The following is a 16,246-nucleotide window of genomic DNA, read 5'->3' on the forward strand; positions in this document are numbered from 1 at the left end:
GTTTAACTCCTTAAAATTAACAAATAAACTTGGAGGGTTAGCCATAATTTTAAGTGTGATTGAAATTCTTAATATAGCTGTAAAAACTTGCAAGCATCCCATTATGTCTAATATCTCAGGCTGTATAAATACCTATCAAATTTCACAGCTAGCTTCTTAAGACTTATGGATCAGGGCTATTTAATCTTCAAAACTGTATGCAAAATCGAGGCCTTATTAACAGTTCAAAGTCTAACATTTAAACAGCTAAATGTTGGACTGCATGCAGTGAAATGGTTTGAAATGTCATTAATGAAAAATAAATATGCAGTCATAGTATCTATCAGGAAGAAAGGTCAGGGATCATTAAGAGCTAATCTACTAAAAATATTCAGAAAGATAAAATTTCCAATGCCTTTGAGAAAAAATTAAATGACCATTTGCATAAGAATAATATTCCTCATTTCTGAAATGCTTGCCATATTCCATCGCTTGGTAACATTCATGCATGTCCAATAACAATTCAGTTGTGACATTTCTCATTTTTGTCCGTAGTCTTCCTTGCTCACAGGAATATGAAAACTTACTCAGTTCTTAGATTGCAGACTTTTTTGATTGTCAATTAGTATACTTTCAAAAAGGACCCCTTTGATTTGTCCTAGAGCATAAGAGTTTATTTTCTCAGTCAATGTGCTGACTTCAGCAATATAAAAGGCATCTTATATATTTTAAATAGTATGCCTGACTAAAATATTCCTTATTTTGAATAGCTATTCAAAATGTTGATATGTTGGAGAATTTAAATTTAGCAGATTGTTGTCTTGCAGCTCATCTTCTCCAGCTTACATTTTTACTGATGAGATCATGCTGAATTCCCAAACAATAAACTGCAGTGTTGGAAGTGCAAGTTTACAGTATTTAATAAAGTCAAATAGAGACATGCATTATTTTTAAGCTGTTTGTCTTTCACCTGTAAAAACAAGGACAACATTTACATGTTGTCTTTTTTTTTTCCTTTAGTGTAATAAATAAGGCTAGCAGTGTGTCTAGGTTTTTCTCAAGGTCACCATCTCAACTGTGGAGTATTTCACAACTTAGCTCTTGTTGAGAGTAACAGGAAAAATAAATTATCATGGTATTTGACCCACTGTTTATTGAAAGACTTAAAAGTACAATTCCTTTTCTTAAGGGGAAGCAAGGTTATAAGAGTAGGTGTTTTGAACTGCTGTGGCTCTGTAAGGAGTTTTACAGGAGTTGTAAGAGTGTTAGAAACAGTTTCAGTTTATTGAAGAGAAAATGCAAGAATGAAGTAGTGGCTTGTGGATCCTATTTTATGTTCTGGCTGGGTTGGTATGTTCTTTTTTTGTTTTATTGTTCCAATACAATTTAATAAAGTTACTTTTAAATGTCTGTTTTGGTTGAGTGGTTTCCTAGAGACAAAAAAAAAAATCATACCCAGCCATCTCTAGGTCTGTCCCGACTTCCTGCTAGGTAGGGAGTTTTCTAAAGTGTTTGAGTCTTCACACTGAGAATTCTTCCTTAGATACAACTTTCTCTATTTTCTATATAATTTTATATAGAAAATAACTGATATATTTATTTAATCTGTTCTATATAATTTTCTGTATCGTATCCCATACATTCTTTCTTGGGCCACTGCTCTTTTGTATTTAACTGTCTTCTAATCAGTAACGGAAAGGTGCTTCAGTCTAAAATCAATTAACTTTTTTCCTGAAATCACAAGTCTGTTAAGACTTCTTTTTTTTTTTTTAACTACTCACCTCTTCTCTTTCTCTGCTTTGCCACAGTATCTCTAGATGATACAGACTAATTTAATGGATTCTCATGGGCATATATTAATAAAATGCCTAAATATTAAAAAAACTATATGCCTAAATATTAATAGAATGCCTAAATAATTAATGAAGCTAATGTGATTTTTTTATGTGAGCATAAATCCTGAAAATTGAACTTATTCTTTCTACATGCATAGAAAGAGTTTTGCCTCCTCAAGGCAAAATTGGGAGGGAGTCAGTTCTCTGCTGCATGTAAGATGAAAAATCTGTGGACAGCAGAGTTGTTCATAAGGACCCCTGCCATTTCCCTGCTGTGGGAGGGACATTGATTTGTGTCAACTTGGCTCTGAGATGCTTGTAAGAGATAGGAATGCTGTAGATTAGTACCTCCATATATAGCTATTTTTTGTGCTTGTTTTCAGCTGGGAATTATTGTTAATGGGTTTTTTGTTTCTTTACTGAGCACCCTGTGAAGTAGTTATACAGATCAGCTTTACACATAGTTGTCACCTTTTCTTATTATTGGTTCTAACTCTGGCAGTTTTCAGACATCCTTCTTGTATCTTACCCACATGAAAGGAATTTGTAGTGCTTGCTTAGTACCCAGCAAGACAGGTCTCTGCAATACAAAAATTGGCCTTGCAGTAATGACCATTGGGAACGGATTTAATTTTTTCTTCTGGTGATCCCTCTAAAACCACTTAAGAGCTGTACTGGTGGCTTGCATGTCAGCTCTGGAAATCTGTGAACAGAGCTATGAGCACTTGGTATCTTAGTGCCAATCACTTCCTCAAAATGGGTGAATATATGTGTTTCACATTACTGCCTAGGTCGCCCTATGCTTTTAAGCTCTTTCTGCAAAATTTGTGACATACTTCAAGGGGTATCGCTGCAGGGCTGCGCGACCTCAAGCTGTTCTTCCAGCACAGTGCAGCAGAATGTTCTTAAGCTCCTTCCTGTTGCATTTCTATTTTTACTCATTAGGACTCTGAATATTTCAGGCTTCAAATTCTTGTTTTTTCTTGTTTGAATGCTCCCAGATACTGCCATCTCCTAACCTCTGTTTCCATTCAAAACTGTTCCATAATCTAGGTCACAGTTTTGGAGTGACAATATTCCCTAAGTATAGTTCTACAGCATAGAAATGTGATGCAGTTCCAAGCAAAGCAGGCTTTTGCTTCCAGGTTGTTACGGGGTGATTCTCAAACCCCTGTGAGTATGTGAGGATTTGAGAAATGCCCTGCTATCCCTTTGTAAATATACATTATAAAAAAGTTGAATTGCTTGTAGTGCACACCATTAAAATGAAACAATGTTGTGTACAGCCATAAATGGCCACCTCATGCCTCAGAAAACTCTGTGCTAAATTTATCTGTTGTGGGTAGTGTATGTGTATACTGTTGATGTCTACACCACAGGTTTTTTTGAGGGTTACAGGCATTCCAGCTGTTTGCATTGATAGATGCCCCATTGAAGACTATACTGTGTCTATACCACAATATAAACAGGAAGCTTTTACCTCAGTGTCACTGCAAGACTGTTAAAAATAGGTGGTAAGAAAAGCTGCTAAAGGGAAACCATGACGGGTCTTACAAGCTGCAGGTGACAGTTTAAGTCAGCTGTTACCATCCTCTGAGGCAGTCTGTCATTTCTTGGTGTTCATCCTCAAGATGTGTTCAGGCCTCATCTTTGCCACCTGAAATCTCAATGTGTGTTTCTCAGCAAAAGGCTTCCCCTTACAGCCTGCAGAATATAGAGAAGTGCTTCATGTTATCCTAGGGCAAAAATTACATTCTTTGAAACCTTATGCTTTTGTCCCTTTTTCTCCCTATGGACTTAGACAAGTCATTCCAGTTCTGTGGTGAGACTTTGGGTGCCTGCATTTCTTCTGAGAGATGTGAGACAGGCTTTCCTTGTAGACTTGTGCTGTTTGCTCATGATTAATCTCCTCACTTTCACTGTGGAATGGGCCATTGCTCACTTTATTGGCCAGAATTTGTTTGGATCCCTCTGAAAGTTGGAACAGCTCCTTTCTACCCTGGAGAGACAAAGCACTTCCTTTCAGGATTCCCCCTGTATCTAGAAGATTTTGGTTACAGTTTGATTAGAGAAATTGGACTTTTGTTAAAAAAACATGAGACACCTGCAAGAATTCTATAATAAGCAACTTTGGCTATATTTATTCTTAAATGACTGATGAGCTCCCCTGTCTGTATTCCATTTCTACAGATAACCACTCTGCACCTCCAGATGTAACAACTGGCCTGGTGGAACATTTACATCATGAGCGTCCACAGGTAGCATCAGTACGAGGAGTTCCCAGAGGCTACAGCAGCAGCATTTTGGAAACTGCAGATGGTGATTGTATTCTAAACCTCCTCCCTTCAATCCATGTCCCTTTTTCTGAATACCCAAATGCGTAACAGAGTTTGACACCCATCATGTGCTATGTGCCTGCCCCCTCCAAAGCTTTACAGTAGTATGGTGTATTTGTCAGTCTGCCACAGGTGAGGAAAGTGTACTGAATTTCCTGTGTTCTGCTGGTGGGAGCCATGTCCCTGTTCCTCTATATTTTTATAGTCAAAGGCAATGTAAGCCCTTTAGTCTCATATTTTAATATTATGTTGCCTCAGAGCTTTAAGATTCAATAAATATAAACAGAAATACACATTTATGTTTAATTTTAAATATATCTCTTATACAAATGAAAATCAGCATTTGACATGGGTTTTTGTACTGTGATTTTTGGTGGCCCTGTAAAATACTGAAAGATTCACTTTTTCCAAGCATTCTCACAGTTTTCAGTACTGAATTAACGTTAAGATGTGGCAAATACCTAGACTCAGGAAGAAAAGGTTTGTTTTAGAATCTCATGAAGGAGTCAGCAGTTTGAAAAGCTAAATTAAAGTGTGAGAAGGTACATTCATCAGCCAGGTAGCTAGGGAGCAGGATTGTTTTAAAACAAATTCATGGTTGAAACTTCTACTGATCAAATCTAGTTTTTGTTGGTTTTTGGGTTTTTGTTTTTTTTTTTAAAACAAGCTGCTGATCTTGAATGACTCTTCCATCTGAAAGCTGCACTGAGCTTAGCATGATTTTGTTAATCAGTGTGACAGCATGTGTTCTAGTGATGTTTTTGTTAATATATGGTAAGTAATAAATCTTTTCTGTTTGGCAGGTGTCCCAGTGAATAGCAGAGTGTCCTCTAAAATCCAGCAGCTTCTGAATACCTTGAAAAGACCAAAGCGCCCACCTTTGAAGGAGTTTTTTGTTGATGATTTTGAAGAACTGCTAGAAGGTTAATTTTCTTTCAAATGCGTTTTTCACTATTTGTATAAGCCGATCAGGAAAGAACTGATACTTCTTAGCAGGCATTGTTTTCTTTTTCTCTTCCCAGTAGAAAACAAATCATAGTAGAGTTGTTAGATTGGAGAGAGAAAGGTTTTATGCTATTGCAAATGTAACAATCTTCAACTCAACCTTCCTACTCGGTGTACTTGTTCTTCTCTCCTCTTCCAATTCAGCCCAGTTTGGACCAGTGTGATGAGCTAGTAAATACCAAAAAGAGTGTTTTACAGATACTTGGAAAATTCTATTCATATCTTTGTCAAGAAATTCATTCGTTCCTCCAGAAATTGTCATGTTTGGTGGCAGTCCCACCATCGCTTTTTGCCTCAAGAGATTTTAAACTGTGCCATGTGGTAATCATGGAATTTATAGAGGGTACTCTTTGGAGTCAGTTAGGGCATAGCCTAAGCATATAACTGATGGTGCAGTGCACCTCTGGAAGCCTCTGAGCAACCTCCTGTTCAAAGCAGGTCTGACTAGATGAGGCTGCTCTGGGCCATGTCCTGTTCAAACATGGAGATTCCACAGCTTCTCTGGCTGCTTGCAATCAGCTGCTTGTTTACAAGCACCCCCACATCCTGCTCTGCAAAGCTGCTTTGCAGCTGCTCAGTGCCCAAATATAGTTAGATGAAAAAAGTTACTAGTAACTTGGATTTATTATGATAATATTGTTTGCATGTATGTTAATATACTCTTCTTGATATCCAGAAACTTTCATTATTTTAGAGGTTCAGAGGAATTAAATGCATTGAGGGCACTCTGCAGTCACTGTCTTGTACATGCTCTGCAGATGATGCTCAGCTAAAAAACACTATTTTCTTCTCTGTATGCATGTGTCTGGACAGAAAGAAAAACATTTCTACTGAATGTAGAAGTCGCTTAGCAATGTGTAGCTGCCTATAAAACCAGCTGCATCAGCTAATTTTGGAGAATTACTTTCGTTCTGTTCTCTTAGTCTTAAAGATTAAATGGAAGTGTTGTTCTCAATGTGACATTTTTTTGAGCAGCTGCTACTAGACTCCCTGTACTACTTGTCTGATACTTTAAGATATTAAGTGTGATACTAGTCTCCAATGAAGACTTTTCAGACAGACTTTTGTTGAGGTGCATATATGTCATCGTGGACAGTGGAGAGCATCACTTTGAACTGTTAATTTTAGTTACTGCCTAGATTGAATGTTAGCTAATTCCAACTGTGAGTTTGTTTTGTTAACTAAGATCAAGATACTTCACCTTGAGCAGCTCGGAGCAGGATTTTAACAGCAGGGTACTCGGAGAGCAGATGGCATACAAACCCTGCAATGTTCCACAGCTGAGAGACATGATCCGGAAATCAAACAAAATACTCTGTGAGAAGTGCAGTTTTGTTGTGGATAACCCATACAAGGAGCATTTAATTTGCTTTCTTTTTTAATACATTGTTACCGGAGGATAGTGTTCATCACCTGCTGAGAATTTGTTGCAGCAAAAATAAATGTCCAGTTGTCACTGAAGCCATTCTCTTTGATAACACTTATTAACTTGGTGTAGGCTTTCATTTAAATAAATGTGCAGAACAGACAGACAATATCGTCTTTCCAGAGTAGAGAAAAAGTGAACTAGAGATTCGGTTCCTGTAGCCAGGTCCTTTGAATAATGTGGAATCAGAACCCTAAAAGTGATGGTAATTATTTTTTGTGAAGCCAAGAGATGATTAGCATAGCATCATCATAAAGCAGAGGAGAAGTAAGGGTGGCTGTGAGAATGTTTTGTAGAGTAGTCTATTAACTAACTTTCACATTTCATAAGGATTGACATTTGTCATTTTACTGTGCTCTGGTTTTAGTGCAACGACCTGACCCAAATCAACCAAAGCCTGAAGGAAATCAAATGAATGTACTTAAAGGTGAACCCTTAGGCGTGGTAACCAACTGGCCACCCTCTCTGCTGGCTGCTCTGCAGCGCTGGGGAACTACCCAGCCAAAAGCCCCTTGTCTGACTGCATTGGATACGACTGGAAAAGCTATTTATACGCTTACCTATGGTAGGTATTGGTAATAACTAAGGAAGAATTAGGTGTTCATTGTGGAATGAACAATTTGCTTTACTTAATAGGGACTGACTGTGCTCATGACAGATGCTTTGAGATTGCTGTTCAGAGGCAAATTATCAATTTGTTGTTTATGCAAAACATTTTAAAGAAAGTTAACAAAGGGAAAATATATATGGTATTGATTCCTTACAAGTGGCTATTTGTAAATTTCAAACAATTGGGTTTTTTTTCTTTAAAAAAAAGGCTAAAAATAGCCTGGTTTAGAATAGGAGGAAGAAACGAATGACTAATAATTCAGTCTTCAGATTTCCAGACTAGATATTAAATTTTAGCATGCTCTTGCATATCCTTATAGAGAAGACTTGTACTTCAGGAGCATATTAAGGAAGTTAGTGTGGGAAATAAAACTTGCTTTTACCAATGAACGAGAAGTCTTATATTAATTACATTTCTTTTGAAGATAATTTTGTCCCTCGGGACAGCTAACTGCAGCATTTCATGGTATAGTACATTAAAATGTTAAAATTTCTTATTTCCATTCTTAGAGATGAAGTATGCTTTCAGGAAATGTAACTAAGCAGCTGCATTAGTTTCATTACTTTGCAGTGGAGCCTTGAGAGTTGTTCAGTTCTACGTGTTTAGTCCTACATTTAAAAAAAAAGAAAGGAAAAGACAAACTAAAAAGAAGCCAAGCTCTAAATCCTACTTGGACTCTCTGCTAACTGCACTAAATGGCCACTGAAGTGTCTATCTGATGTACTTGAGTCCTGTGTAACTTTTTTTATATAATGGGAAATTACACAGAAAAAAACCCTGTTGGAATGAAGAAGTTTGAGACACACAAACACAAAATAACTGATAGTTGCTACATGGTGTGAAGGGACTAACTGTGGATGTCAGTCCATGATAAAGACGCTGTACAAGAAGGCTGAATTCAGATGCAAGCTGTTTGCCACAGCATGCTTCTTGGGGGAGATCTTGCTTTAATTTGCCATTTACAGTCGATGGGTTTTGCTGTTGCTCAATTTTTAATAAACAGTTTTTTTAGCAAAGCTCGCTCTTCTTTGTTTTGGAAGCTACAAATTAAATTTGTTTTTTATATTGTGTCAGATAGATTGTTGTCTTTGTATTTAAAATATTTAATATTTTTTCGTTTTGAATTATTTAGAGCAGTGTATATCACTACAGAGCAATGGATTGTGGCATTCGTTCCTACCCTTTGTTTCTTTAGTTAATTTTTTTGTCCTGTTTAGGACTCTTTATCCTAAGCGGTTTGCTGTCTCTAAGATCCCTTAGGAAGGAGTCCTGGTAAGTGCCTTTTGGAAATGCAGTTAGGTTATGTTGGCCAGGTTGCATGTCTGTGTGTGCAGACATGCACTGAAACACTGGAAGAACTCAGTAGGTTTGTGAGGTCGCATTGCATTCACAATGGCAGTGTTCCCTTTGCCCCAATTACTTGCTTATGTGCCTGCTGACCCAGTTCTAATACTGTTGACTTGCCTAATGCATATATAAAGCACTGAGGTTTTCCAATTACATGTTAAAGTTTTAATCACTATTTTTTAATATCTGTGTTATCTTTTTTCTTTAGGCAAGCTGTGGAGTCGAAGCTTGAAGTTAGCATATACCCTGCTAAACAAGCTAACCACTAAGAATGAACCACTGCTGAAGCCTGGAGACAGGGTAGGCTTCTGTTTGAAATGGTCTCTGTGGATAAAATAGAGGAACAACTTTAGCTAAAGAAAGCCTTGTAATATTGTGACTTGTAATACTGTTTTATCACAACACTTTGTATTTCTGTTCATAGTTTAAATATGAACTTGAAAGTTGTTGTGAAGATTTTTTCCATAAAATAAAAAGCAGACGTCCCCCTGCCAAATGACAAAACCCCCATTTCTTGTTATTTTAATGTATTTTTGTAGGTAGCACTTGTATTTCCTAATAGTGATCCAGTTATGTTTATGGTGGCATTTTATGGATGTCTCCTGGCAGAAGTTATTCCTGTCCCAATAGAAGTTCCACTAACAAGAAAGGTAGGCAAATGCGTTACAACATTTTTATGGCTTCATAAATAAATAAAGGGATGTGTGTGTGTCTGAATACTATAGACCTTATATGGGACCCCTCAAAGCCTGCACTTCTGTAAGAAGTTAGTATTTAGTTAGGGAAAGGGGGAAATAGTATGAAGCTATTAAGTTAACTATTTTAGCATACATAACTGCAGAAATTATTTTAATTAATTATTTTTTTTAAAGATGTGTGAAAATATTTCTTAAAATACAACACAGAAATGCAATGACAGCTCAGGCAGGTGGAGGCACCATAGTTATTGAAAATATCACACATCACCACACACATTAAGATTATGAGGGAAAGTGTGAAGTCAGAGCTGAAAAGTTACAGGTTCTGCTCTTCAGTGCCTCAGGACTCAGGCACAGCATCAGATCAGCTCTCTGTTTTACCTGAACTTGCAAACAACCTGTTGGGTTGGGGAGGGATGCACAACCACTGCTTTTGACACTACTTTGTAACCATTGCTTGCCAGATTTACTGCCAAATCTAACTTAGTTGGCACTGAACAAAACTAAGCCTTTTGAGCATAGACTTAAGTCTTTTGTCTTCCATAAAAGGTCTTATGGGCTAGAATTTTGTTTTTTCCTGTGATAAAAATCAGCTTAATATTTTCTAAACATGGAAAAGTTACAGCAAACTGTACAAAAGCTTCATTATTTGTAAATTTTCTATAATACGGCTTCTCCGTAGGATGCTGGCAGCCAGCAGATTGGATTTCTTTTGGGCAGCTGTGGAGTAACACTAGCTTTAACCACTGATGCCTGTCAAAAAGGCCTTCCTAAAGCTCAGACTGGTGAGGTGGTTACATTCAAAGGTATGTCTTTAAGGTACTCAAATGTTTTTATAGGATAAAGAGTGGGTATATCCACTGTCGCTATTAAACTTAAACCTTTGAGTTTGCTTGCCTGCCTCTAGCTTGCATATAAAGAAAGAACCACTGCCGTAGAAAGAACAACTGCCTTCATTGTCAGGACAGTACTTAGTGCTGGTTCTGCTTGTCAGGGGGGTGATTCTGCAGCTTTTGCTTGTCTCCTGTTGTTATCCCTGAATACCAGGGAAATACCGGGGAAAAAAACTGTAATGACAGTAACTTTTCTTTTTCTTTGAAGGCTGGCCTCGTCTCATTTGGTTTGTGATTGATGGGAAGCATCTGGCAAAACCAGCTAAGGACTGGCATCCGCAAGTACGGGATGCCAGTGCTGAGATTGCATATATTGAGGTGATCCAGTATAATATGCCTAACTTAGGGTTACTCTGTTGTAGTTCATGTCACAGCATGTTTTCTTCCTTTAATCTACTGATGAAGTAAAAGAGATGACTATAATATTTTGAAGTGTGAAACAAGAATGTTACCCTCAAAAAGGAAAATGGTCATTGCATGGTTGTGTTGAATCAGATTGAAGATTGGGGATAATTGGCATTTTTGGATCCCTAGGACAATTTGTTTAATTGGAGTAGAGAAACAGTCAGATTTCACAACAATATTAGTGTATTCTCTGAACATAAATGTATTTTTTATGCTAGCTTTTTGGTTTTGTTGGTTTTTTTTTTTTTTAAAGCTCGCTTCATTTTTATAATAAAATATCCTTTCAGTTCACTACCATAAATTTTCTGGATTTTGTTTTTAATGTAATGCTTGTGTAAACTTTCTATTTTCAGTACAAAACAAGCAAAGAGGGCAGCACAGTGGGCATTACTGTATCTCATGCTTCCATGCTGGCACACTGTCACGCATTGACTCAGGCATGTGGTTATTCAGAAGGTAAGTTAGATAGGTACAAATTTAAAATGATACTCGTAGCTTTTAATATTCAGACACTTTATGTTGCTAGATCATGTTTACTGTCTTAAAAGAACTTTAGATAAGCAGTAGTAGTTTTAACTGCAAAGGGAAAGACAAACTTGCTCATTCATAATAGTTGTGGTATGTGTAAGTAAGAAGCCACTTGTGAAATCATAATCAGTGTGTATTAAATTTTTTTTTGACCCAAGATCCTTATCGATTTTATTCAAGGGTTTGGATTTTTCAATCTTCATAAATTTGTTAGTGGGTGGTAAGAGCTATACTGATTTTTCGTCCTCTTGAAAACAGTTTTGTTACGAATCTGTCTTGCCTTCCCTAATGCCTTTTGAACACCAGCCACTTTATGAAGTCATAAGGGGCCAGTTTGCGATGCCCATGTGCAGAGTTAGAGGAGCCCTCCCAGCAGAAACTGAGGAAGCTTTCTTAGACTGATCCTAGAGACCATTTGGGTAGCTTGAATCTCTTTGAACAGCTTTGGATGCTGCCACTTTGTTGTAACTGCTGTAACAGTGCAGACTGGTGTGCCATGCAGACAGGCAGTTATGCAGCTTCTTATCTCTCAGGAGAAAGAGTTGCAGTTGCTGACCAAAAGGGAAGGCCTTTTGAAGTCTTGACTTGAAACCCAGTAATGACTAGGTGAGATGTAAAATGCATCATATTACAATTCCACTTTGTCATCCCTAGGAATGTGACACTTCACCCCTAAAAGACAGTCTGGTCAAGAAAGTCTGAGAGTTACTGTATTAAAAAAAACCACCCTGACTTGCTTGACTTTACTGCTCTTGCACCTTTGATGACCCTGCCTGCATAGATCATAAAGTTAAAAGTCGTAGTGCAAGTCATCTGGTCCAATTACTTGAACTAGGTCTGTGATTCTAAATAGTGCATTTGAGGGCATGAACAAATTGCTAACAGTTGCTAACTGTCCTCTTGCACTTTTTTTTTTCCCCTTCCTCCTTTGGGCAATTGGTTTATGCCTGTAGTGCCACAAAGTCCACATAAATAGTATAATAGAATAAAAAAACTTCTCACAGTCCACATATCTGAACTCCTTTTACTTATCATTAAAGAGGACCTTTTCCCATTTTCATTTTGGGACACCTTCCCATCACAGCTGCCACCTGCAGGAACTGTGCTCAGAGAGGGGAGGGTGTATCCAGCCTGCAGGTAGGTGGTTCCTGAGTCCTGAAAGGGTGATGGCAACCAATTATGGATTGAAGGGGTCTACACATCTTTTCAGACAAATATGGAAGAGCATTGCTAGCCGTTAACATGTCATACTTTCACAGAAAGTACTGAATGCTCTTGTATGTTCATTTTTCAAATTTCTATTGCCGTGTGCTAGAGTTGCTGTCACGAGGTTTGTGTGCTGTATAGAACATACACAGTATAAAACTTTGCCTTCTGTTTTGTTTATAGCTTCTTGCAGCTTCACAGTTTTGACCACAGTAGTTCCTGTTTTCAGAAAGGAAGGGACCTTTCTTCTAGTTAATCATGTCCTGAAAAAGAATACCTCCATAGGGAGTAATGTGAGAGATCTACTTGTTTTCAGTCATCCTCTTAATGAAGCTCTCAATGCACCTGGTTTTGACGACGTGCATTGAGTTCATTTGTGCTTACATTAACCAAAAACTTTTCCCTCTGAAGTCTGTTTGCTGGAAGAATCTCATGGTTTGACTAGTTTTTACCCCACAGTGATGTAGTGTGTGCTAACATACACACAGAATCATGGAATGGTTGAGATTGGAAGGGACCTCTGGACGTCATCTGGTCCAATCCCTTGGTTCAGACAGGCCCATGTAGAGCCAGTTATCCAGGAACATATCCAGACTTTTCAGTATCTACAGGGATGGAAACTCCACAACCACTCTGGGCAAGTTGTACTAGGGCTGTTAGCCTTGCATTTTTCCAGATGCTCCAGTCCCCTGATCATCCTTGTGGCCCTTCACTGGATTCACTTCAGTAGCTCTATCTCTCTTTTGTACTGGGGAGCCCAGAAATGGACCCATCACTCCAGCTGAGGCCTCCCCAGCGCTGAGCAGAGGGGAAGGATCACCTCCCCATGCCTGTTGACAACACTCCTCCTAACGCAGCCCAGGACACCATTAGCCACAAGGGCACGTTGCTGGCTGCTATTCAACTTGGTGGCCACCATGAACCCCAGGGCCCTTTGTGTAAAGCTGCTCTCCAGACAGTTGGCTCCCAGCATGTCCTGGTGCACCGAGTTGTTGCATTTAAGGTAATGAACAATTTGGTAAGAGATTAATCCCCTTGCATTCTACCTGGTCCTCAGAGATCAGAGGGGCTAGGGGTGGCTGGACTTATCTCTTCATAGCTATGCCAATTAGGGCCGTAACTATAGGTCTGACACCAGACCCATGAACAGCCTGTAGGCTGTAGGTCCGGTTGCATTCAAGAGAAGCCGTCAGGGTCATGAATAGTACTGTTTATTCTTATGCAACATCTACAGATTCTTTGAGATTTCCTATGATAAACGTACAAACCGCAGGCTGGCTCTATAGCACTACACACAAAAAATGATTGCAATTACACACAATTCCTGGGCAGTCACTCGACATAGCCGAGGGCCCAGCTCTTAACAAAAGGCGTCCCTTTGGCGGGGGGGAGCACAGACCTGTCGATCTGTCCTTCTGATCTGGTATCGGATTATTGTCCCTCCAAATCCAATACAAACTCGGGGTAGTATTTATCTAAGTGTGTGTGAGTGGGTGGGTGGGACTGTGATCAAGCCATTGTTTCTTGAGTAGCAACACAGCACATTCCTTGGTGCAAGGTGTGTGCTAGTTCTGTGGGAAAAGAGGAAGAATGAGAGATAAGGTCCACAGGGTACTGCAAAAGAGTCCATACGAGAAGGGGAAGAGCAGGAGATAAATCTCTATAGTCGTGTCCGATATTCCTTGAGAGAAGTGGAAGAACAGGACTACTCAGCCTCCACCTCACTTCACATTCCTCTTTGATAGCATGGCAACACAAATCACTGTCTCCATCCTGTCCTATGTCTGTTCTGGGCACCATGTGTTAAAGAAATGTGTGTTTTGCAGCTTTTTCGCTGTTTTGCTTTTTCCACACTTCCCACAGATTGTTCTTCCCCAGGGGACAGGCTCTTCATTTATCCTTGTTGAATGTCATGAGGTTCCTCTCAGACCATGCCCTCAGCCTGACAAGGTCCCTCTGGATGGCAGCACAATCTGCTGAGGACATTCTCGTTCTCTGCGTGCCTAAGAAAATGATTTCCAGAATTAGTTGTTCCATCGCCTTCACGGGGTTTGAAGTGAGGCTGACCAGCCTGTAGTTCCCTGGGTTCTCCTTCTTGCCCTTCTTGAAGACAGGAGTGATGTTTGCTTTCCTCGAATCCTCTGGCACTTCTCCCAGTTGCCGTGGTCATTGAAAGAAAGTGGAGAGTGGCCTCACAATGACATCAAACAGCCCCCTCAGCACTTGTGGGTGAAGCCCATTGGGGCCCATGGGCTGGTGCATGTGCAGGTCGCTTTGAGTATTCCTTTATCTCTTCTACCAAAGGTATGTCTTCCTTGCTCCAGACTTCCTGCAGGTCTCCAGGGCCTGGGCTTTCTGAAAGGAAGTCTGGATAGTAAAGACTGAGGTGAAGAGGCATTCAGTTTGTTTTTAGTCGATCTCCCTGTCTGCTCATCTAGCCCATACTTCCATCTGCTTCTCTATGAGTATCATACAGAATCTTTCATAAGATGCTGTGAAACTGCTGGTTGCTTTCTCCAGCAAATTCAGTTTTATGCAGTTCACTTTTCATGAACAGTGAAAAGAAGTGAGGGTATGGAATATTTGCATTTCCTTATATACAGGCTCATGGCTGGGACAGTGTACCTGTCTCAGAGTGATTGGTGCTCTCAGTCACCCAGAGAATGGATGGATATGTGGCTGACTTAATGAAGTATTTTATTTACTGGGAAATAGCTGTGTACATTCTGAAAAATTAAAAAGCATAATAAATACCCTGAAGAACAATTTATTGTACATGCAGTGATAAGCAAGTTTCACCTAATCAATACAATATATCCCTCTAAAGTCAGATTGAATCTTTCATTTAAAATCTTTGATTGTCCATTTTTAAATTAAGGTGTTAAAATTTCTCAGAGAAAACACTGAAGAAAATTTAGTACAGTCATAGTAATATTTCTCACTAAATTTAATTCTTTCAAATATAAGTGAACTTTTTCAGTTTGCATCAAAACTGAAGTTTTGGTCCGCATAGTTCATTGGCAGATGTAGCAAACATATGGATGTGGTATTATAATGAAACAGTCTTAAATACCTTGTAATAATCTAGTCTGTAAAAATAGAGGCGATTGTAGTAAGTAAAATAAGACACTTTGAGCTTAAGCAGCCTGTTTGTTATTGACAAGAATGCATTGCAACATGGCTTTGATTTCTTAGTGGTGTTGGAAGCTTCATAGTTGCTTCAACAAATATTTTGAGATCTTAAATACTCTTATAAATATGTTTCTTAAGTCTGATGTTTTTTCCTTCACTTTCAGCTGAAACACTAACAAATGTCTTGGATTTCAAAAGAGATGCTGGCCTTTGGCATGGAGTATTAACAGTGAGTATTTGAATGAAAAAGACTGCAGCAAGTTCCTTCTTTTAGTGGTAGAGTATAGGTATCAGAATGAGGTTATAAACTCTCAAACCATATTGCAATTTTTATATTTTTCAGAAAAAAAGTGTTACTTTTTGAGTAACTTGCTGCACAGGCATAGTTTATGTTTTTACTGATGATACACGTAGTTTTCACTAACAGTTAAATATAAGAGTTACGCTGTAGCTGTCATGATTTTTATTTTAAGTATGGTACATGCTGTGTATTCTTTTAAGCCACTGGAAAGTTTATTTTTTAATATTTTTCTCATAGAGTGTTATGAACAGGATGCATGTCATCAGTATTCCCTATGCATTAATGAAGGTTAATCCACTTTCCTGGATACAGAAAGTCTGCTCATACAAAGGTAGCCTTAAAGTATTTTTACTTAACCCCATCTCTTTTTGGATGATTTAAAAAAAAAAAAAAGTTGTTTGTATAAAATGCTCTAGCCGAAGCCACTGCTGTTTTATAGAGCTGATATTCTTTGCCACAGCTTTAGCAATCGGGTACTCCATTTCAGTATTATATATACTGATAGATTCATTAATGAGTGAGATTGATGTCTTCTTCTGATAGAC

General features: G+C 38.5%; 1 protein-coding gene across 1 annotated transcript in view; it reads left to right on the top strand.

Annotated features, from left to right (window-relative positions):
- Positions 1-16,246, top strand: part of DIP2A (disco interacting protein 2 homolog A) — a 95,402-nt gene that overhangs the window by 39,038 nt on the left and 40,118 nt on the right. The window contains exons 7-16 of the mRNA XM_026852424.1: positions 4,005-4,133; positions 4,954-5,073; positions 6,949-7,146; positions 8,747-8,838; positions 9,078-9,188; positions 9,919-10,042; positions 10,338-10,447; positions 10,888-10,990; positions 15,565-15,629; positions 15,939-16,032. Of these exons, the coding sequence (XP_026708225.1) occupies positions 4,005-4,133; positions 4,954-5,073; positions 6,949-7,146; positions 8,747-8,838; positions 9,078-9,188; positions 9,919-10,042; positions 10,338-10,447; positions 10,888-10,990; positions 15,565-15,629; positions 15,939-16,032 (1,146 nt within the window). The remainder of the gene's footprint in view (positions 1-4,004; positions 4,134-4,953; positions 5,074-6,948; positions 7,147-8,746; positions 8,839-9,077; positions 9,189-9,918; positions 10,043-10,337; positions 10,448-10,887; positions 10,991-15,564; positions 15,630-15,938; positions 16,033-16,246) is intronic.

Source organism: Athene cunicularia (genome assembly GCF_003259725.1).
Source record: "Athene cunicularia isolate RWA chromosome 7 unlocalized genomic scaffold, athCun1 chr7_part1, whole genome shotgun sequence".
NCBI lineage: Eukaryota > Metazoa > Chordata > Aves > Strigiformes > Strigidae > Athene > Athene cunicularia.